This window comes from Cryptomeria japonica, chromosome 2 (genome assembly GCF_030272615.1).
Source record: "Cryptomeria japonica chromosome 2, Sugi_1.0, whole genome shotgun sequence".
NCBI lineage: Eukaryota > Viridiplantae > Streptophyta > Pinopsida > Cupressales > Cupressaceae > Cryptomeria > Cryptomeria japonica.
Window position 1 is genome coordinate 54,237,720 of NC_081406.1, and position 21,255 is coordinate 54,258,974.

Sequence of the window (21,255 nt, forward strand, 5' to 3'; positions counted from 1 at the left end):
AATTGATATAAAAGGCTGATCACGATCACAAATTGAGAATTAGGATTTGACATTGATAAGACCTAAATCAAATTTGAGAAAATGGAATCGAATAGGAAAAGAATGCAGAAGAATGACACAATGCCAACAAGTGATAAAGATCAAATGCACGACTTAGAGGAAGTGTTAGTGAGTGCGAAAACCCTAAAAGAAGGTAACACAGACATGTTAAAGTTTGACACTGCAAGTGTTAACCATTTTTAGGTGTCTACAATATCTATTTTACAAGAAGTCATGTTATAGAGTTTGGTTGATCAAGTTGAGGCCCTGTGAGGCAGTCACTTTATTATTTTTTGGTTCATTTTGAGGCAAAACTAATCTGCCCCTTGACTATTGTGAGTATATCTCTATGTATGTTTATACCATATCTTTAATATAAAAAAATCAGCACCTCAAGATCTGTGCCAAAAGGGTTTTGACTAATTTTGACTTGAAAAATCAAAATTTTCAAAGTTTGCTGCTGTAGCTCCTCTTTGACCTGGTTTTTTGTTCATTAGAAGACTGGAGGGATGGTGTTGTTGACCAACATTATGTTGGAAAGCAATCAATGCTTCAATGACAAGAATTACAACACATGGAAACAATGCATGCTCACAATTTTCAAGTATTGGTGCCTCAATCAGATCATTTTGGGTAAAACTGCTTATCCCATGGTGGCTGGCAAAGAGCAGGACAAGTTCGATGAGCGCAATTGGGAAGCTATTATGCTCATCAAGTTATTAGTCATTGACAAAATTCATCCTGAAGTACACGTCTAGCAAGACCACCATGGAGATTGGACGCATCTGAAGTGTCTCATGGAACGTTAGACAAGGGTAGAGCATTCTTTTTGAAGAATATGTTGTTTTCAATAATGATGGATGACAAGATGTCTTTGTAGGAGCATCTCATGAAGATCAAGGACATTCGCGATCAATTGGAGGCCATTGGTCGCAAGATGGAAGAAGAGGATATGGTGGTTAGCACCCTAAAAAGCTTACCAATGTGTTGATGTGTCTTTTGTACACGACCAAACACAAAATAAAATACCTAGAGGTATCTTATCCTCTCTTGAATAAAGTTTCCCTGACTGCTAAAGATCTCGCAGAAGGATCAATCGGAGCAACTCCAAGGTTCTGTATGTAGGTTCTCAACTTATGGATAAGCACCAGTGGTCTTTCTAAGAAAGCTTGTTCTTGCAATTACTTTTCAATGAGGAAACTGGATTCTCCTAATATTAACTGATGTTTCAAAAAAAAGGCAAAAGATAGGGGGTTTAAGAAGGCGATGCTAAACTAAGCCTAGGAATGACTAAATGAGGAGTGGCCTTGGTAAAACTCTACCAATTTCAGTATTGCCAAAAGATTACAACTCTACTGGAATCGGTGCGATCTTCCAAGGGGTTTCAATGATTTTCAAATCATCAATGGAATAGATACTATCAATAAGATACATATCAATATCTCTAATAATGATTGAACTTTTAAACAATTTCAATATCTCCAGTTGACCACACAAGGCGTGCTTACAATCAGTAAGGAGCTAGTGGTTTGGAGTATGAGTTTTACCAAAGATCAAACACAACATTCGTCCTTCAATCTAATTCTAAAATTTAAGTACTATCTCTACTAAGAGTGATTCAAGAAGATAAACAACCATGAAAATAGCCATAAGGATTGCAACAAAACACCATAACTTCAATATTTCATTGATCTCATAGCAAAATAAAACAACAATTGTTCAACTTTCTCTCTTCACTACTTTTTCTGCTGCTAACAATCTTAATCTTTTTTTTCTCTTTTCTCTAACTCTTTAAAATGAATTGAGTGAGGGCTTATATAGCATTCTCAAATACAATGAACCGCCTGGATCTAAAGAAGATCAAAGGTTGAGATCTTGACACCTAAACCCTAATTAGGGTTTGTTACAAAAAAGACCCTATTTAGATAAGTATTATCATCCCATAGCCAATAGAAATTGGCACAAATAACAAGAAAAATAGCCCAATAGGAATTGAATTGCCACATCATTTCATAACAACTTTTCATCTAGAATTTTGTTCCCTCTTCTATGTTCTTTTCTGGCATATTCAATGAATCTGGACGTAATCCCCTCGATCTCAGCAATGGGAATCTCATGCAGGTTCTTCATCGGCTCTTCCAAGTGAAGGACCTGGTCAAAAGCTGCAAGAAGGGTCATCTCCCATCCATGCTCTAGTTCTTTTGTTTTCTTGATTAGGAACATAGTAGCATACATCTGATCTCGGTGCTTTTCTGTGATCATGTTCTCCTCTTTGCAAAAAATAATCTTGATCCTGCCTTTCAATTCTTGGATATCCACATCTGTTTCGATCTCTATCCTTCTGTGAAGGATTGTACATAATACATCAAACACCTTATCCCGAATAGGATGGATAGTGCCCTCAACTTGGTTGCATCTACTATTGATGTCTTCGAATAGAACTTCCTTCATTTGGAGCAAAGTTGACCATTGTAGAAGATTATGGGTTCCTCCATCAATTATCTTCTCTTGTGCTAAAACCTGCCTTGACGTCCTTCTTACCACTTGTAATACAGGGATGACAATGTCTCTAGTGTGAGTGAATGCATCTACAGTTATCAAAAGATTATGAATGATCTCAAGGACTTGGATAGCCTTGTGGACTGTCTTCATCATTCTTGTTACAAATTCCATAGCTACCCTGTAGGATTCATCAATCCATGAACTCATGAGTTGGGCTAAGTTTTTCATCTTTTCTGCCTCACTTATTGACTCATGAGGGAGTGCATGCAAGGGTGATATTGTTGGATCTTGTCGCCTTAATGGTTGATTAAGGTGGCTAAAATATTTCCTCCAGGCTCTAACCACCTTTTCCAACCTCTTATTCTTTTCCATCTCTTCCTTGAGTTTATCATTAACTGCTCTCACTGAATCAGTCGCTTCTTCCATGGCTTGCTCGGAGGTAAGTGGACCAAGATCAAATGTTTCTAAATCATATTCTTCTGCCATAATCTCATCCTCATACTTGTCTACTGCTGGTGTAGCTAATTGTATCTTCCTGGATCCTGCATCATCTCTAATTACCTTTGACATCTTTGTAGCCTTTTTCTTTTTCGATTTCTTCTTGGGAGTTTCCTATGAGACTTTCCAAATCAAATATTTGTTCTTCCTCCTCAACTACAACTACCCTTGTCAGTCTTTCTTTTAGCCAATCTGGAATGGAAGACTTTCTTTCCCTTACCTGTATTTCCCCAGGCAAAGGTCTCTCGGCTCTGAAAGGAGATGTTGCTTCATCATCATTCTTTTCTTCTTGTTGCTCATTAGCACCAATTTGGAGAGGAAGAGACTGACTTGATGAGTGCTGAGGTGTTCGTCCTTTGTCTTGTTTATCATTCTACACTGTGGATTCCATAGACTCATCTACTTCATACACCTTCTCTCTTTGATCCTCTCCCTGACTTATTTCCTTTTCATGTCTAGAAGAAGTACTCGATGGATGATCATGATTCACCTTTTGTTTCTTCTTGGATGGTTCTTTCTTCTCAGGTCCTTCCTTTCTCTTTGACCCCTTGGAATGAGAAGTATTCACACTCACACTTGCTTCTCCTTCTTCTATGCTTGCTTCTAGGGTGAATGCCATGACTATATTCTGCTCCTTCAATTTTTGATGCTGTACGTCCACCCATCTGTGAGTGCAATTTAAAACTGGGTCCATCAATGCTCTTAGGTCTGCAACTTCTTGCTCATTCCAATCTATCTTCACTTCTTTATCTTCCTTCTCATAGGATGATTGGAGATATCTACCACTATCTTGTGCTTGATCGGCTACTCTATATAATTTACATTTCCTGATAAGATCCAAGGGTAATCTAGAATGCATCTTTCTTTTCACCTCCACATCATCCTGAACATTCATCCAAAAGTCTTCTACTTGAAACACATGTCTGTACTTCTTCCCAACTGTCTCTTCCATATGACCATGAGGATAAAAATTCTCTCTTGAGGCAAAGGATGTGAATGAATACAGAGATAGTTCCTTTTCTGCATCTTCGGCTGCTTGAGAATTAGGACACACTTCAATTGAATTTCCCAGTAAAATAGGTACGGGGATACCATTTCCATGCTTATGTCTTGATGCTTTAGCACAAACTGCCAATTGTCTAGTCACTTCAAGTAGTATTATTCTATCTGTAGGATACCTTGGCAACATATAAGGAGGTGAAGGACATCCATGGACCCTGATGTAGGTGAATTTTGGAAATTGAATGAACCATGCACCATGTTTCTTCACGAGCTCCCGTGCTTTCGCAGACAGTCGATGGTGAATCCCTCCTTGCAATGTCCTAGTGATATACATTGTGAAGGTGTCATTGACTAGCTTGTAGTCATTCTTAGGTGGATGATGCAGTTGAGCATAAGAATCACATGCTCTTATCTCTCCTGCCCCTCTCCCAACAACTCCTCTATGTGGTAGCCTTGCATACTCAAAACTTCTGACTAAATAATATATAACATATGAACTCATGTGGAATGACTTAGTAGGGACTAGTCTCCTCAATTGCACATCTAGGTTGTTGCTAATAATTCGGGCCCAATTGAACATTCCTTTTACTTGGACGATCACTTGAATAAAGAAGAACATCCATTTGTCGAAGAAGAAGGTCTGAGAAGAACCTATAACCCGATTGAGCATGGTTATCAAGTCTTTGAATTCCTCTTGGAAATCAATTCTCTGTGGCATATTAGGTATCTTGTTCAAACGAGGCCTACTCTTGAGTAACCAATTCTTATTGATGAAGTTCAGACAGGTATCAGGATCATCTTCGTAGATAGACCTAGCTCCTTCTAAGCTCTTGTAGATCATATCTCTCAGTTCCAGAAGATGAAAAGCTTCACTTATAGCTTCTTCTGAAAGATAGGCTAAGATAGTTCCATCCTCGGCTACGATTGTCCTTGAATGTGAATCATAATGCCTGACACATTCGATCATCAGCTCATGACATTTGACTCCGGGAGGGAAGCCTGTGGCCTTGATGATGCCACTCTCAATTATCTTCTTGGCTGTGAGTGATGGCTTGCCGATGTAGGGTGCTTTTCAAAACTTCTTCACATTGAAGTTCCCTAAGTTGGTGTCTCCAATATTGCTCCATTTGGACACGATCCTTGTCTCCAAATCGTCATTCTTTTGATCTTCTTTGATGAGAGCTGCCGGGTAGCGGATCCACTCGCCTTGGGGGTTGCCATTTGCTACCTACAAAAAAGAGGCTTAAGTTAGGTTTATGTGTAGAACCTTAGCTAGGTGACTTGAGATTCCTTAAAAATTGAAATGATAAAACCTTAAAAATTAAGAATTTTCATACTTAGCATCACCTAGAAATTAAACTAGATATTGAAGACCTAACCTTAAGAAGATGGATGCAGAAACTTGAATCAGATCTTCAATACCTTGTCAAAAAAATCAGATTGTACACCTTACCTTCGATTTCTAATTATCAACTTGAAAAGATGGATAAAAAAATGGAGATTGCTGCTGGATTCGCCTTCCTTCCAAGTGGTATTCAAAGGGTTTCAAAAGTCTTTGATCTGTACTCCAGGTTTGCTTTTGTTGATTCAGTCCTTAACCAGCCTTTATGAATCAGAAATTCGCCTTCTTACTGCAATCTGCTCTTCCACTTCTGCTCCTCAAATTCGCTTTAGGAAGAAATACAAATGAATGAATGATTAATGTTTGTCAAACCTTCTTACCTTTATATGTTTATTTCCTCATTTTCTCAAGAGGCCGACCTCTTAGATAAACAAATCAAATTAAAAATTCATTCTTAAGGTGGCCGACCTAGCCATAAGGCTTTTAAAAAAAATATAATTGGGCGGCAAAGGGTGAATTGTTGAATTTTAAGGCCTAAAAAATCAATTTAACATATTTGACAAGTGTTTAATTAAGGCGGATTTGCATTATTTATCCAAATGAGGTTTGATTAGCAATTAATGAGAGGGAAAATGTGTCTTGAATGTGGCTTAATTTGTGAATCTCTTGAAGAGGCATAGGCAAGCCTAGGAGATATTGATGTTTCTTTAATGTTTGCCACTTTTCTCCATTTTTTCATTATTATTCCACCATCTTGATCCTTGACCTCTAATGTTCTTGCCATTATGAGTTTTGCCTTCAACCAAGGCGAAAAATGGGGATTTTTAAGGACTTCGCCCTGGACCCTTTGGAAGGGTCAGGAGCGATTTCTATGATTAGGCCCAAATTGCATCACTTCTTCACTCCGAATCGTTCCTCAAGGTAAGCATATGCTAGTCTTAACTCTCCCAAAGCCTAGGGATTCATTTTTTAGCCTCCATTATGAGTGAATTAGGTTATCTTGAGAATTTTGCTCTGGACCCTTTGGAAGGGTCAGGAGCGAAATTCATCCTTAGCTCAAAATCCTTACTTTTTGAACTCATAACCTATTCAAATGCATGCCTATGGCAATCTTTAAGTCCAATTCACCTTCATCAACATTTTGGCTTAACACAAATTTGAAAGAAAAAGGATATTTTGTGAATTTCGCTCTGGACCCTTTGGAAGGGTCAGGAGCAAAATTCAAGTTTTAGACTTGATCTTTCATTTCCTTCACTTCAATTCACCTTGCAAGGTGAAAGTACATCACTCCACCTTCAATCATGCCATAGGAATCCAAGTTTTGGCTTCACACAAGGAGAAAATAGGTGGTTTGAGGAATTTCGCTCTGGACCCTTTGGAAGGGTCAGGAGCAAAATTCTTCCTTTGCTTGTTTTCTCTTACTTAGCTCCATTCTTCTCACTTTGTTCTTCCTTGACTCTCACCTTTGGATCCATCTTTCAACATGACAACACTTGCTTGACCTCAAAATGACTTGAAAGGAGAATTTCACTAAAAATCATGGCCAGGGACAGGACCTATCTAGGATTTCGCTCTGGACCCTTTGGAAGGGTCAGGAGCGAAATTCATGTTCTAGCTCAAAATCTTCATTTTTCCACTTTAATTCACCTCAAAAGGGCAAGGACATATTACTCCATTCCTACCTAGGCCATAAAAACCAAGAATTTAACTTTCTTTGAAGGGGAAATAGGTGTTCTTAAGAATTTCGCTCTGGACCCTTTGGAAGGGTTAGAAGCAAAATTCTAGTTTTTGCTCAATTCCTTAACATTTGGTGATCATTAGCAACTCAAAGCCATGCTTAAGGACATCTCCAATCCTAATTCACCCTGACCTACACTTGGCTTGGCACAAAATTGAGAGACAAGGGAGGTTTTGGGGAATTTCGCTCTGGACCCTTTGGAAGGGTCAAGAGCAAAATTCACAATCTAGGCTTGACTCTTCATCTTTTCAACTCCAATTCACCTCAAAAGGCAAGGACACGTCAATCTACTTCCAAATACGCCCAAGGAGCAAGGTTGGTAGTCTAAGCAAGGAAGCAAATGAGTCTTATGAAGAATTTCGCTCTAGACCCTTTGGAAGGGTCAGGAGCAAAATTCACAATCTTGGACAAAATCCTCACTTTTCAATGCTTTCAATCACTTCCCAAGGCAAGAACATATCAATCCACCTTCCAACATGCATTAGAAACTAAGAACTTGGCCAAAACAAGGAAGAAAATGAGGTCTATGGGGATTTTCGCTCTGGACCCTTTGGAAGGGTCAGGAGCGAAATCCATGTTCTTGGTTGGTTTCACACTTCCTTCATCCAATCCTTCTTCAAACTTGATCAAATTCACCTTCCTTTCACCATAGTTAAGTGAATCCACCATCAAATTAGCTCAAGACAAGGTCAACCTAGGGCTGAAGGCAAAAAAGGTCAAATTGAGGATTTCGCTCTAGACCCTTTGGAAGGGTCAGGAGCAAAATCGATCTTCTAGGTTGATTTCCATCATTTCATCGCCTCAAGCCTCCTTTCAAAGGCAAACATGTATCCAAGTCCTCCAAACCATGTCTTAGAAGTTACAAATTTGGTCATGTTAAAGAGCAAAATAGAGGAAATATGAATCTCTCTGGACCCTTTGGAAGGGTCAGGAGCGAAATTCTCATTTTAGGCTCATTTCTTGTTTCCCTTCTCCTTTCCTTGGCTTGGACATAACTTGTTAGGCCTCCTTTGATCTCTATCAAGCTCACCTTGGCATTCATTTAGAGACTTTGTGAAGAAAAATAGGGTTTTATATGAATTTCGCTTTGGACCTAGCTTGCCGGTTCGGGTTTGGGCACCGGTTCGGGTTCGAAGAACCGGTATGCCGGTACGACAAAATTTTGAAAAGGGGTTTGGGTTCGTTAGTACAAAAACATGTAAATTTTATATATATATATATATATATATATAAACTTGTAATCACAGCATCATGATCATACCATAATAGCATCATATACATCAAGTTTAATATCAAAATGACAAAATATTCAAGTATCATTGTTTCAACTTTCAACAATATAAAGTTTAATCATCAAATGGATCAGCTGATTCATCCTCCTCCTCCTCATCATCATTGACATTGACATTAGATGAGCCAATGCCACTTGCACTTGCACTATAAGTTTGCTCGCCCTCCAAGTCATCAAGTGTCAATGCAAGAAGCTGAGAAGCGGGAGCATCCAAATCAGTATGCTCTAGCTCTATATCCCACATCTTCGTTTCCCCTTGTGTGTAGTCACGTTGTTTGTGTGAAAGAAGACGTAGGTTGGAATGCACATATACTAAATTCTCCGCTCTTTTTGATAGCAACCTATTGCGCTTTACTGAGTGGATGAAAGAGTATGTGCTCCAATTTCTTTCTGAAGCAAATGAACTAGCAACCTATGAAGACAAAGCAAACAATTAAAGTTATACATTAATAAAATTAAAATTAAAAATTACTAGCGACCTATGAAGACAAAGTAAACTATAAATAAACTTGTGATAATTTTAATTAATTAAACTTACTTGTGATAAAACTTTTACAGCGAGGGGTTGTAGGTGTTGGAAGCATGCACCATGGAAGTACCACCAGCTATGAGCATCCTTCTTGGAGCTATGGCGAAGTGCCTCAACACTTAGGCCATTCCCATTTGCGAATTCTATGAACTCATTTGTAACAATATCTCGCAAATCATCATTAGGATATAGTCTAAGAAATGCTACCTTGTACCCATCAGATACTTCTAGATCTCTCCATGGTGGAATCCTTCCTGGTTTATCAAGAAACTGATTGCTACAGTACTTTGGTGTCAATGCATAGGCAAGAAGATGCAAAGGAGTGGTCATCTTATTCCACCTTTCTACAATAATTGCTTTCACTTCTTTGAAGAGTTGCTCCTCGGGGTCATTCTCTTTTGCATTTATAGTGAACTTTATTTTTTCAAGCATTGAGTCAATGCCATCATAAATCTCAGCAATGCAAGGCCTATCCATGTCAGTATAGCGAATCATACTCATAATGGGCTCAGTGATACTTAGGAGATATGTAACAAGATCCCACCATTTCTCATTCAATATTCTCTCCCTAATTTTTTCTGCCCTCTCACTGCTACTCTTCTTCCATACAGTCCAATTGTTGCTGATCACCATATTGCATAGTGCCACTCTAATGTTCACAAGTCGTCTTAAGACGATTGTGTTTGATGCAAAACGGGTCTTAGCAACCTATAACACAAATTAATGCCAAAATGATTAAAAAATAAAGCCAAACTTTAAAGAAGAATACACAATATAGCTTACACAATGATATTATGAACATTGAAATTAAAAAAATCGGAAAATGTAAAATTAAATTACTATCTCACTTACCTTCAATAGCTCCAAATTCGAAAAGGATCTAAAAATCCCTTGAGACATGTGGTGGTTTGTGATGAACATCTGGATGTCCTCAGCCTCTGCATACACATCTCTGATCCATTTTATTTTAGTCCCAATCCTTTGTAGTATAAGATTGAGTGAATGGACCGCACAAGGTCTCCAAAAGATGTGATCATAGTGTTCCTCAACCAACAAACCAGCAGCTCTACAATTTCTTGCATTGTCCGTTATGACTTGGACAACATTGCGGGGTCCCATTGACTCAATGGCGGAGATGAGAATTTCTGCAATAAATTGGCCATCTTTTACTTGGCCCTCACAATCCACAGCTTTCAAAAACATTGCCCCTTTAGGGGACACCGCTATGACATTGATCAAGGGACGATTTTTAGCATCTTTCTACCCATCTGAAACAATTGTTACACCTGTCTGCTCATGAATTCCTTATGGGTTTCAATGCATCTTCAACCCTCTTCACCTCTTTGTCCAATAATGTTCCACGTACCTTCTCATAACCTGGGCCCTTATACCCTCTTGGAGCTTCATTAACACTTTTTATCATTTGCTTCCAATATGGGGAGCGAACTACATTGAAAGCCAACCCATTTGCACAAATGCACCTTTCTATATCTTGGTCAGCAATGTCTCTACTCTCATTTTGAAACGCGGTTTCTAAAGGCCCCTTTGTTCTTTTGCATGTCAAGGGTGGTTCATTTTCAGGTTCATTTGTGGAAAAGAAGGGGTGGTCTTGTACTACAACATTGGGATGAGATGGGGCTTGCATTCCCCTTGTTTTCTTTGCAGAGGTTTGAGTCAATCTACGGGCTTCTCTCTCTTTTGCCTCTTCATGCTCCTTAAAATATTTCATCACTATCTCATCTGGTATAGGGTTGCCATCTTTTCCAGGGTGTTTTTTGATGCCTCTTCCTTTTATTCCACACAAATGGCCTACTACCTGATAATATGAACTATTACGTTCAATACCACATCCTTGGCATCTCCAACGGAATCCCCCACCTCTTGGAAGTGGGTTTAAAATGTCAACATACTTCCATAAGGGAGAATTCGGATCATTTCTTTGTTTTGTAATTGTTTGTTTATTGCCAACGGAGGAAGAGGTAGATGCCATTCTAGTTCCTATGGAAAGAAATAACATAAACATATTCAAAAACAAAAAAAAAAATAATGAAAAACAATTAATGTTTCATGTTTGAAAATTTGGGAAACAAAAATAGTTGGAAAAAAATGTTAAAAAATCTACCTCTTGTAGGCAATGGGAGCTTGCAAATGTATGGAAATGATGCTGCAGCACTTGTTGAAGCTTCAAAAATCAGTCTTCAACTCCTTCTATTTGATCTTGGAAGCCAAATTTTGTTCACCCTTTCTTCAACCTGCTCTCATAAAACTTTTGTTTGCAACACAAATGAGGTGAAATGAGTAAATATAATGTTTTAGAAGTCACTTTTAGGGTATAAGTTTCACTTTTTACATGGTGAATTTAAAAAAAAAACTAAAATTTTGCATAAAAAAGTGCGTTTTGGGCCACCCAGCCGTCCGGGTTCGACTTGGGTCTGCCCGGGTTCAACCTGGTTCGATCTTGGTCCACCCGGGTTCGAACTAGGTCGAACTCCCTCTAGGAAATTCGAACCCTGGTCGAACCAAGGCCGGACCGGACCCGAACCAGGGGTGTCTAGGGGCGAACCCGGTAAGCTAGCATTTATAGAATATTAGAAACTTTCTTGTTTCTTAGTTTAGTTCAGTTTACAATTGTTTCTCTTTTAGGAACATCATTTGTAATTTGTTATTCAAGGAGCCTTTTGTCTCCATTGTTTAATATCAAATACCATTTCAAAAACAATGGTCTTTTTTGACTATCAACAAGTAAACTGCATTTTTAGGACCAACTACCAACTTGTATATGAGCTATCAACTCATATACTGCACATGGGCAGCTGACAGATGACTTAAATGTGGGTTTGTAAAAGCTGAAGAAATAATTGGTACTTCCAGATATTTAAAATCAGAATTGAAGTCATAATTAGATAATTTAAAAAACATGGCTACAATAGAGTTTGCCCTGAAATGCCAACTGCAACAGATTTGATTGCATCTGAAAGTTCTAAGGATGATAGCATCAAGAGGGTAATGTGATAAATAGGTTTCTGGGAAGCAGTAAGAGGCTACTGGTAGAGTCAGTGCAGAAAGAGGTGTCATGCATCAGGAAAACTCATATATATCAGCTCAGTGAAGCCCTTAATTCTTCAAATAAATTGGCCTTGCTGGTTGCCAACACCACAAAATAGCAACACTATTCTGACGCACACTATCAATGGTAGATAGCTAAGAAACTATTTTTTCTGGGTGTGGGGATGGTCTAGGCAGCAGGATGCTTGGGTTTATTTGGTACCAATCTTTGCTACTAAACCTATTTTAATTTGTCAAGTTAGTTTTTTTATTTTAAAGGTATCTGCAAAGGTTGCATCTTAAATGATAATCTTATATTTATGTGAATACCGATGAAGTTATCAAAGCGTCATCTGTTGCAATCTCTAGCTGTAATTTCCTAATGCCTTATATTGCTATTCATTTGTAACTGTTACACTTCTATAATGCTTTGTTTCTCTGCATAGCCGTTCAAGAACACATTGGCCTGAGTGTATATTTTCTCATGGTAACAGTGATAATTAGTTTGAAGTAAAATCCATAGAGGCCATGATAGTTGGGGATAGGAAAATATTGAAATGCATGAGAGCCTATACTTTATGGGATGGCATGCAAGTAAAATGGGATATGATTGAATAAATACAACTAAATCAATTTTATTCTGTAATATTAAAGCACTATTTATCTGTCATCTTAATTTGGTTGGCAGAGACGATGAGTTTTTTTGCGTCCTAAGTTAGTGATAGCTTATGGTAATGAACATCAAGGGAAGCTCACTTCCTGGATGTAATTTGGTGATGATATTCACTTATATGTGTCCTGCTCATGTACTTTTGTTTGGTGTATGCAAAGGTACTATAATAGTCATTGGTCCTATAACCTGTTGGGTGTAGGCACAGTAGGATGGTCCATAACTAGACCTAATGAGACTCACAGTATCTCGTCTGCCGTGTGTTCTTTACATCTATTTTTTCCTTTTAAAGTTTGCATCACATGCCTTGTTCCTTTTGAAGAATAAACAAGCTTGGAAGTATTTATTTGGTTCTCGACATTAATTTGTTTTGAGTATTCAGATAGTGAGGAGATGCTTCACCTTTTGTTTCAAATATCCTTGAATAGAATTGAAAAATAAATTGTACTGAGACATAATTGGGTTTGAGAGGTTATTGTATCACTTTGAATATCAAATTTCATTCTTATGTTCACCTGCAAGTTTTTAAGATAATTTGTATCTGCTATTCCTGAAATCGAGAAGTTCTGAATTATAGAACACATCTTCAGCTTCGATTAGAAATAAAGTCTCCACATTGCTTGACTTCGTCTAGTAGATAGGTAATGTGGATCCTTTTCAGCAGCAATATCAACTGTTTGAGTAAGGGATTATATATCTGTAGGTTTGATAATTTCATGGGATATAAATTCCTATCATCACTGACTATTATCTGCTGGCAATGTATTAATGCACACATTCTTGATCATGCTTCTTAGTATGATCTCAGTGAACTGGATCCCAGAACTATGCCACTGAGGATATGGGATTTCAAAGGGAGAGTGCTGTCTATGAAAGAAGGGTTTTGGACAAAAATAATCGATTTCTAATGACTGAGCAACCATGCAGTTTGAGTCTTAAATTTACAACTATAACTTCAAGTAATAATGTGGGCATGGCTTGTTCATGTTGCTTGAACTTTTTTCTTATTTTAAGTCATATATGTAGTTATGGGGATGGATTAGCTCTGCCTGCCTTTTTTCTTCCATCTCCCGTCATTCTAAAAATTAACAAGATCTGTGGGTCACACAGGGAATGAATGGTGGGACCTTTGTGCGGGACCACATGTTGAAAGTACTGGGCAACTTAACAAAAATGCCGTTGAACTTGAATCTGTGGCTGGGGCTTATTGGAGAGGAGATGAAAAGAGGCAGATGCTGCAGAGAATATATGGCACTGCCTGGGAGACTGAAGAGCAGTTGAAAGCTTATCAGTTTCTTAAAGAGGAGGCAAAACGGCGTGATCACAGGCGATTAGGGCAGGACCTAGACCTGTTCTCTATACAGGTTAAGTAGACATCTAATCTGCTTCTTGGTTTTAATTGTTTTTATAATGTGTATTATATTGCATTAAAAACTTGATCTTCTCATTGTACACTGTAAAATATATTTTGTTTTATCTTTGTATATAACCAAACTTATGCTTGTTTCTCAGATTAATCTTTGAAACAGATGACTATCGAAATTAGATTTGTTGTTATATGTCAGTTCTAGTTTTTCTACAAGATCCAGTTTGGCTATTGGTAAATTACAAACCAAAGGGTTCATGAAGTGTGCGTGCAGGTATGGCAGGAGTCCCAAAATCTAGGATTCAGCAGTTTATACATATTCTGAATTATTTCTATGGAAATGTCAAGCTATAATTACTTAAGCCAAACCTGCCTGCCATTTCTAGAATAAACACAAAAATTATAACTCATTGAAGTTTGATTCTTCATTCATGAGTTTGTTCCATAATCTTTGAATGATGATTTTTTTTTGTTACCATTGAACACTACTGGATGCTGATAGGGGGGGGGGGGAGGTGGGCTGGCGGGAGTTGAATTAGCATATACTAAAACTTGATCAGATTAAACATTTATTCCACATCAACCATTCATCCACACAAGAACACCAAGATTTTTTATGTGGAAAACCCCAACTGGGAAAAACAATTGTGAGAATCAAACTCACAATATAAAATAAGTGTTTACAATGGTTTAGGCCATATGCTAGGGAGCTCACTGCTCCGGACTTGTAGGCTAAGGCACACAACCTTAGGGCAATATACAAAAGAGAGACTTGCACAACTGAAGATCACTTTTTTAGGGCAAGATACAAAACATCTGTCCTGATAAAATGAGAATAAAAAATTTGAATTGCAAAGGGAATAGTATCTACCAACATGCAAATAACAGTTCATAGCTTAATATTCGTTTGATTCATCTTTCATCTCTACTTTTTAACATATCCGGACCTCTGTACCACATCAAACTCGCATCACATTCGCATCCTCCAACATCTTTTGTCTATCTGATCTGTCTCTATTCTACCTTTCTATGTATCTAAATAACTCAATTGATCCATCTTTATATGTCTACTAGATCATCATTGATCTCTATTAGGTTGTCTCAAAAGATGTAGCGTGTATATTCATCATCGACCCAAAACATTGCATGTGGAAGGCAAAGAAGACGTGTGAAGATTCACACCAAGTCGGCACACCTTCCAATTATCCTCATAAAGGTTCCACACAACCGTACAAACCAAAACACATAAGCCGGTTGATATCAACCTGCTTTTACCCAAGCACTTAATCCGGACCCAAAAACAAGATGTGTATCACCATGACTGAAGCATGACGTGCTAGGAATAATATCCAATGACCCACAACAACCTCAAAGCAATAGCAAGACGAGGTGCATCATATTCCTTTGCAACATCCTGAAACTGCACCAACACTGATAAATGATGCTTATAGAGAAACATCCATCTAATTGTGAAATTGAGATTGGTGTGCCATAATCATTCTACTTCAATCCACATAGCCATTTGATACATATCTGGTATATACACATACTTCCAGACAAAGATACCGTTCACTAGAACAGTCAGCAAAGATAGTGTTGTGACGTTTTCACACATCGCCCCATTGCAAATGGGGACCCCTGTTTTTTGCTTTTTAGGGTTTTTTTTTTTAGGTCTTTTAGGGTTTTGTCAGTTGGCTTTTGCATTTTTGAGTGTTGTCGGGGAGATCAATAGGATAGTAGGTCTTGCTGGAGTGAAGTCCTGATCCTGAAAATTTGGCTAAGTCTGAAAGTCCTGATCCTGAAGATTTGGCTAAGTCTGGAAAGTCCTGATCCTGAAATTTGACTAAGTCTGGAAACTGAAAAACCTCAAAAAACTAGATTTTGCAATATAACTCTTGGAGGTTTGAAACCACTCTCAAACACCCTGAAAGTATATATGGAATATAACTTAAAGTATAAGAAAAGTGACATTTCCTTCTATCTTTCTTCTTTCTTATACTTAAATGTTATATTCCATAAAAATTATCCTGATAGAGAGTTCAAAAGGTCAAATTTCGCTCCTGTCCTTCACTGAGGATCCAGAGCGAATTTCGCTCCTGTCCATCTCCAAGGGACCAAGGCAAAGCGCTCCTGTCCCTCACCAAGGGTCTAGGGCGAAAGGGGCTTATTTGAGTCATTCCTGGCCTTGTTTGGTCAAATTGGAACATCAAAGGCATGGTGAAGGACGAAATGAGCATGATAGAGCATCCAGACTTGATCAAAGACAATGAAATGATGGAGTTTTTGTCTACAAAGGTAAAAGCGCTCCTGTCCCTCGCCAAGGGACCAGAGCGATTTTCTTTATATAAACATTTTTAGACCTTTCTTAGACTTGAACTCTTATTCATGGCGTGTAACAAGATGATATCTTCCTTAGCCAAGACATTTCATGGAGAAAAGTGAAGCATTTTGGCCTAGAAGACAAAATTCGCTCCTGTCCCTCACTGAAGGACCGGAGCTTGAATTTCAAATTTGCACTGTTCTTGCAGGATCAAGACAATTTTATGATTTGAAGAGACCAAGGAAAACATGATTTATCCATTGAATATAATTTGGAAGGCTAACAAAGGACGGATAAGCTTGGATTTGCAAAATCGCCCCTGTCCCTCTCCAAGGGACCAGGGCGAAAAACCTAATATCCAGTCCTTCTTGCCAAGTTTGGACGAACCTAAGCCAAGGCGCGAATTTGAAATGATGTTTAAAATACCTTGAGGTTTATATGATCAAGAATTTGCGCAATGGACCAGGGCGATTTTTATAAAATCAACGATTTCCCTCCGAGATTATGCTTAGGCAAAGTTGAGCAAGATTGGAAAGGTCTTCTAAATCATGATGAACAAAGGTTTGAGTGCAAAAACTTGATGATCCTAGGCCAAATGCAAAAGGCGCTCCTGTCCCTCACTGAAGGACCAGGGCGAAAATCTCTAGAACATCAATTTTGCCTTGCAAAAAACGAGTTGAACGTGCACTGAAGGAACGAAAGGGATCATTGCTAGCCCCACAACGTGAATTGGCAATTAAAAAATGAAGGATTGAGGACAAAAGTGAAAAGGCGCCCCTGTCCCTCTCCAGGGGACCAGAGCGAAGTTATTGGCATTCACTATTTTCTACTTTGGCGTTAATATCCTCCAAATCGCATGAAATGCCAAAATCATCAACTTCGAAATATTTGAAAAAATTAAATTAAATTGGCATTTAATAAATTGATTTTAGGCCTTAAAAAAATCGAACTTTTATTGTGAAGGCATTTAAAATTAATTTTTATTAAATTAAAATTGAAAATGGGGCGCTTGAGGTATCATGTTTTATTATTTTATTAGGTCGGCCTCTTGTTTTTGCAAATTTATTTATTTTTTGGCCTATTTTGCCAAGTCGGCCTATGGAGAGATGTAGAAGGTGAGCGCTCTATATATTGGAGGTGTTGTTTCACAATTCAAATCATTCAATCATCCTTTCAAGTGCGAAATTGGAGAGCAATTTGAGGAGCGAAATCTAGAGGAGTGGAGCGAATTTCTACTAAGTGTGGAGAAGCTTGTGGAGGGCGAAATTCATCTTGAAAGCTATTGGAGAGGCGAATTTCTAGCTAGATTGGAGGATAATTTCCAGATTTTTTTGAAGACATTTGAAGGCGAATTTCTTGCTAGATTGGAGGATAATTTCTAGATCTTGAAGAAGCTAAAGGTGGTGGAGTTGATGCTTGTGAAGACTAAAGGGGGCGCATTTTGCTAAAGGGAGTCTTGATCTACATTTTGCCTAGCGAATTCTCCTATTTTTGCATCATTTTTTAGAATTAATTCCCAAGTGAAGGTATGGTGTAATCACCTTGGCACCATTTTTTGAAGATTTAAATTTTGCTTTGAAAATCCTAAATTAGGAAATGATAACTCAAGATTTATCATGAAGTTTCCTAAATTAGAATCTTGAATCTTCCTTTCTACACTTCAAGATATATTATTAATTGTGAAATGTTGTGTAGGTATCAAGATGGCGACTCCCAAGCTCGAAAGATCTACAAGTCGGAAGACTCTCCTCAAGGAAAATCAAGCCAGATCAAGGACGATCAAGCAAGGACAAGGGCGACCTCCTCCAGCCTAGCATCGACAAGGACGGCCTTCTTTGGACTAACGTCATCAAGGGGGACTTCTCCAATCCAGTATTCCAAGGCGAGGTACAACAATCATCCTTCTCATCAAGGACACAAGAAGTTAGAACAAGGGTTCGTTGAAGAAGCAGATAGTTCCAAATGAATTAATTAAAGCTAGCTTCTCAACAACATCAAGTTGAATATTTACTAAGCTACAAGTGTCAGACGAGGTGGCATCCTAGTCATCACTTCTCCAGTCAGTGTGGTCCACCTCAGCATTTCCAAATTCAGTGTACCTAACTCATGGAAGGTGGCACAAACTCCGATGTACCTACCCCAGCTATCCATTGGTGGAATTTTCTAGAGAGGACATGTGTCCAAGCAATACAATTTTATCATTGGTCAAGCATTAAATGTTATGTAATGGTTGTAACAAACTCTAATTAGGGTTTTCATTGTTGAATCTTGGCCATTGATCTCGAATTGATCTAAGCCATCGAATTGTATTGAGGGCACTATATAAGCCCTGACATTTCATTTGAAAAGGCAGTTAAAAATAGTTAGAATATAGTTGGAAGTAGTTAGAAGACAGATAGAGAGTAGTTAGAAGGTGATTAGCTAGTTGATAGAATAGCAATTAGAGTAGAGTAGAGAGAGAAGGCAAAGATTGTTGCCAAGATGTTGTTGTAAAAGACTTATAACTTCATTGAAGAAATGGTGAAATTTATGGGTCGATTCGACAATTTGCATGGTCTCTATACTTCTCGTATTTGGTTTCATGTTATTAGATGAGTGGAAGAAATGTGCTTGATTGATGGTGGAATTCGTATATCCATACTACTAGCAGTTTGTTGATTGCAGACTTGCCTTGTGTAGTCAACTGGAATCATTCAGCTTAAGCTTAACTTCAATTGTCGCTTCTTCATTGATATGCATCAACCTGATGGTGTCTATGCCTGCAGTGATGATTTGAACATCATAAAGCTTTCCTTCGAAGATCGCACTAACCTTGTGGAGATGGTCCTGGGATGTCAAAACAAGACTTAGTTAGAATTTCATCAAAGATCATTCATTGCTCCTACATTCTTAGTGTTAGGATTAGATCTTTTCCTCGCCCTCATCTTTTTTCCTTTTTTTTTCCAAATCGAAGCTAGTAAGAGCCTGTGTTCCAGCAATATTCAAAGCAGATCAGACGTTCAATCATCAAATGTAAGTCCCCTTGTGATTCCAGCAAATCACATCATACCATAGAGAGCTTATCCACACGTAGAGACCCTACATACAAGAACCTTGAAGTCATCCCGATTGATCCTTTTTCGCGATATCTTCAGCAATCAGAGGCTTTACTCAAGAGAGGATAAGGTACCCTTGGGTATTTTATTCTGTGTTTGATAGTGTACAAAATACACGTCAACAGATAGTAACACATTTTCTGGACCAAACAAAAGACATTAATCTTTCGGAAACACAGCATATCATCAATTTTAGCTATCTAGAAAGCTTACAGATATTTAACATAGCCTATTCACCTATTCTTGAAAACACCACATCAATCCGCTCAAGAATCTTCATACAACTTTGCATCATATCACTAAATGATAGACATTCGGACCAACAAACAGATACAACCAATATCAAGAACTTAACCAAAATACATTGTCAGATCATATGATTCTGCATTACATCACTTCTGGACTAGTAGCACCAACAACTAGACTAATAACTGGACCACCAATAAGTCAACCAGACCAAGTAGGTTTGACATGTCGGATCACAACAATAGGTTTTACATCAATGACAACAAAGACTTACATGTGCAACAGTTACCAGTTCATTCAGGGAAACCCTTGGATCTGGGTCCAGTTGAAACTGGGTTTGGATCCCCCATGGGGCTATCCAGTGCAAAATGAACTCAGATTTGTCTGGGTCTGCTGCAGAGCAAACTTGGGCAAATCTGGGTCCATTATACAGGATCCAGATTTAAAGCTGTTCTGTCTATGCTTTACAATCCCCCCTTTTCTACTGCAAAAACAGATGCATGTACAAATTAAAAATAAAAATTGAAGCAATTAAAAACCAAGCAGGTCCAATAATGATTGCCTAACTATACATAAATAAGAAAATGTAAATATACATATCGATGAATAGTCTAAATACCTGAAAATTATGATTTTATTTTTGTGGGTTTTGTAAGAGAAGCTGCCACAGTGGTCATGTAGACAAGTGGATTGTCAATGTCGCAATTGCCCTCAGGCTTGAAGATTCCAGATGAGACACTCACTTTCACTCTGCCTTTTTCCTTGGCCTGCAGCACCCATGAAACTGTGAATTACAAGCCTTTGTGTGTGTTTTGTTGTGTTTATCTATCAAAATGTTGCCTATAGAAGTCATATATCACGATCTATTTTGTTGCTTGTTCCATTTTGGGTAATGATTCCCATTCTTGAAGTTGTTTTGTCTGTTGGCCAAGTCACAAATGGAAGCATAAGTGATGAATGGCAATTTAGGAGATTGGTGAAGTGTCTTATGGATGAGCACTGATGATTAGAGCCAAAGATGTGCCTAGACAGAGTTTGATCATCCTTAAAGTGACGAGTGTGAGCCAAATAGTAGCCTATATGTAAGCAATCATATTTTAGTGACAAAAGAGACCAAAAGAGGTGCCTGAAATGGGTTCGAATGACAACAATGACAGATTGGCATGCTTAAGGGTTTGTGGTGAGCAGGTTAGACGGCAAACACAACAAAAGAAGATGCCTAGCAGTTGTGTAGCAGGTGAAGATAATGTTCAGTGACAAAAGCGGCAGAATGGTGTGCTTGGATAGTAAGACAACCTATTGGGAGGCAAATGAGGGTTAATGGAGAGTGACATACCTGGAATACACACCTGGCTGTGGGAAATAAGACAGTTAAGTGACAAATGAGGGTGAATGGTGTACCTAGGCCAGTTTGAGATCTATTTCAAGTGACAAACTTGACAAGAATAAGCACCTATAACCCTTAAGTGGCCAACACATGAAAAATGGGTGTCTGGATAGTTTACAAGAGTTTCAAGTGCCACAAATGGAGAAGTGCTCCTAAAGTCGGCATGAGAGGTGACAGTACCAGAG

General features: G+C 38.3%; 1 protein-coding gene across 1 annotated transcript in view; it reads left to right on the plus strand.

Annotated features, from left to right (window-relative positions):
- Positions 1 to 21,255, plus strand: part of LOC131073706 (threonine--tRNA ligase, chloroplastic/mitochondrial 2) — a 74,971-nt gene that overhangs the window by 38,061 nt on the left and 15,655 nt on the right. Inside the window, exon 5 of the mRNA XM_058010205.2 lies at positions 13,767 to 14,020. Coding sequence (XP_057866188.2) covers positions 13,767 to 14,020 — 254 coding nt within the window. The remainder of the gene's footprint in view (positions 1 to 13,766; positions 14,021 to 21,255) is intronic.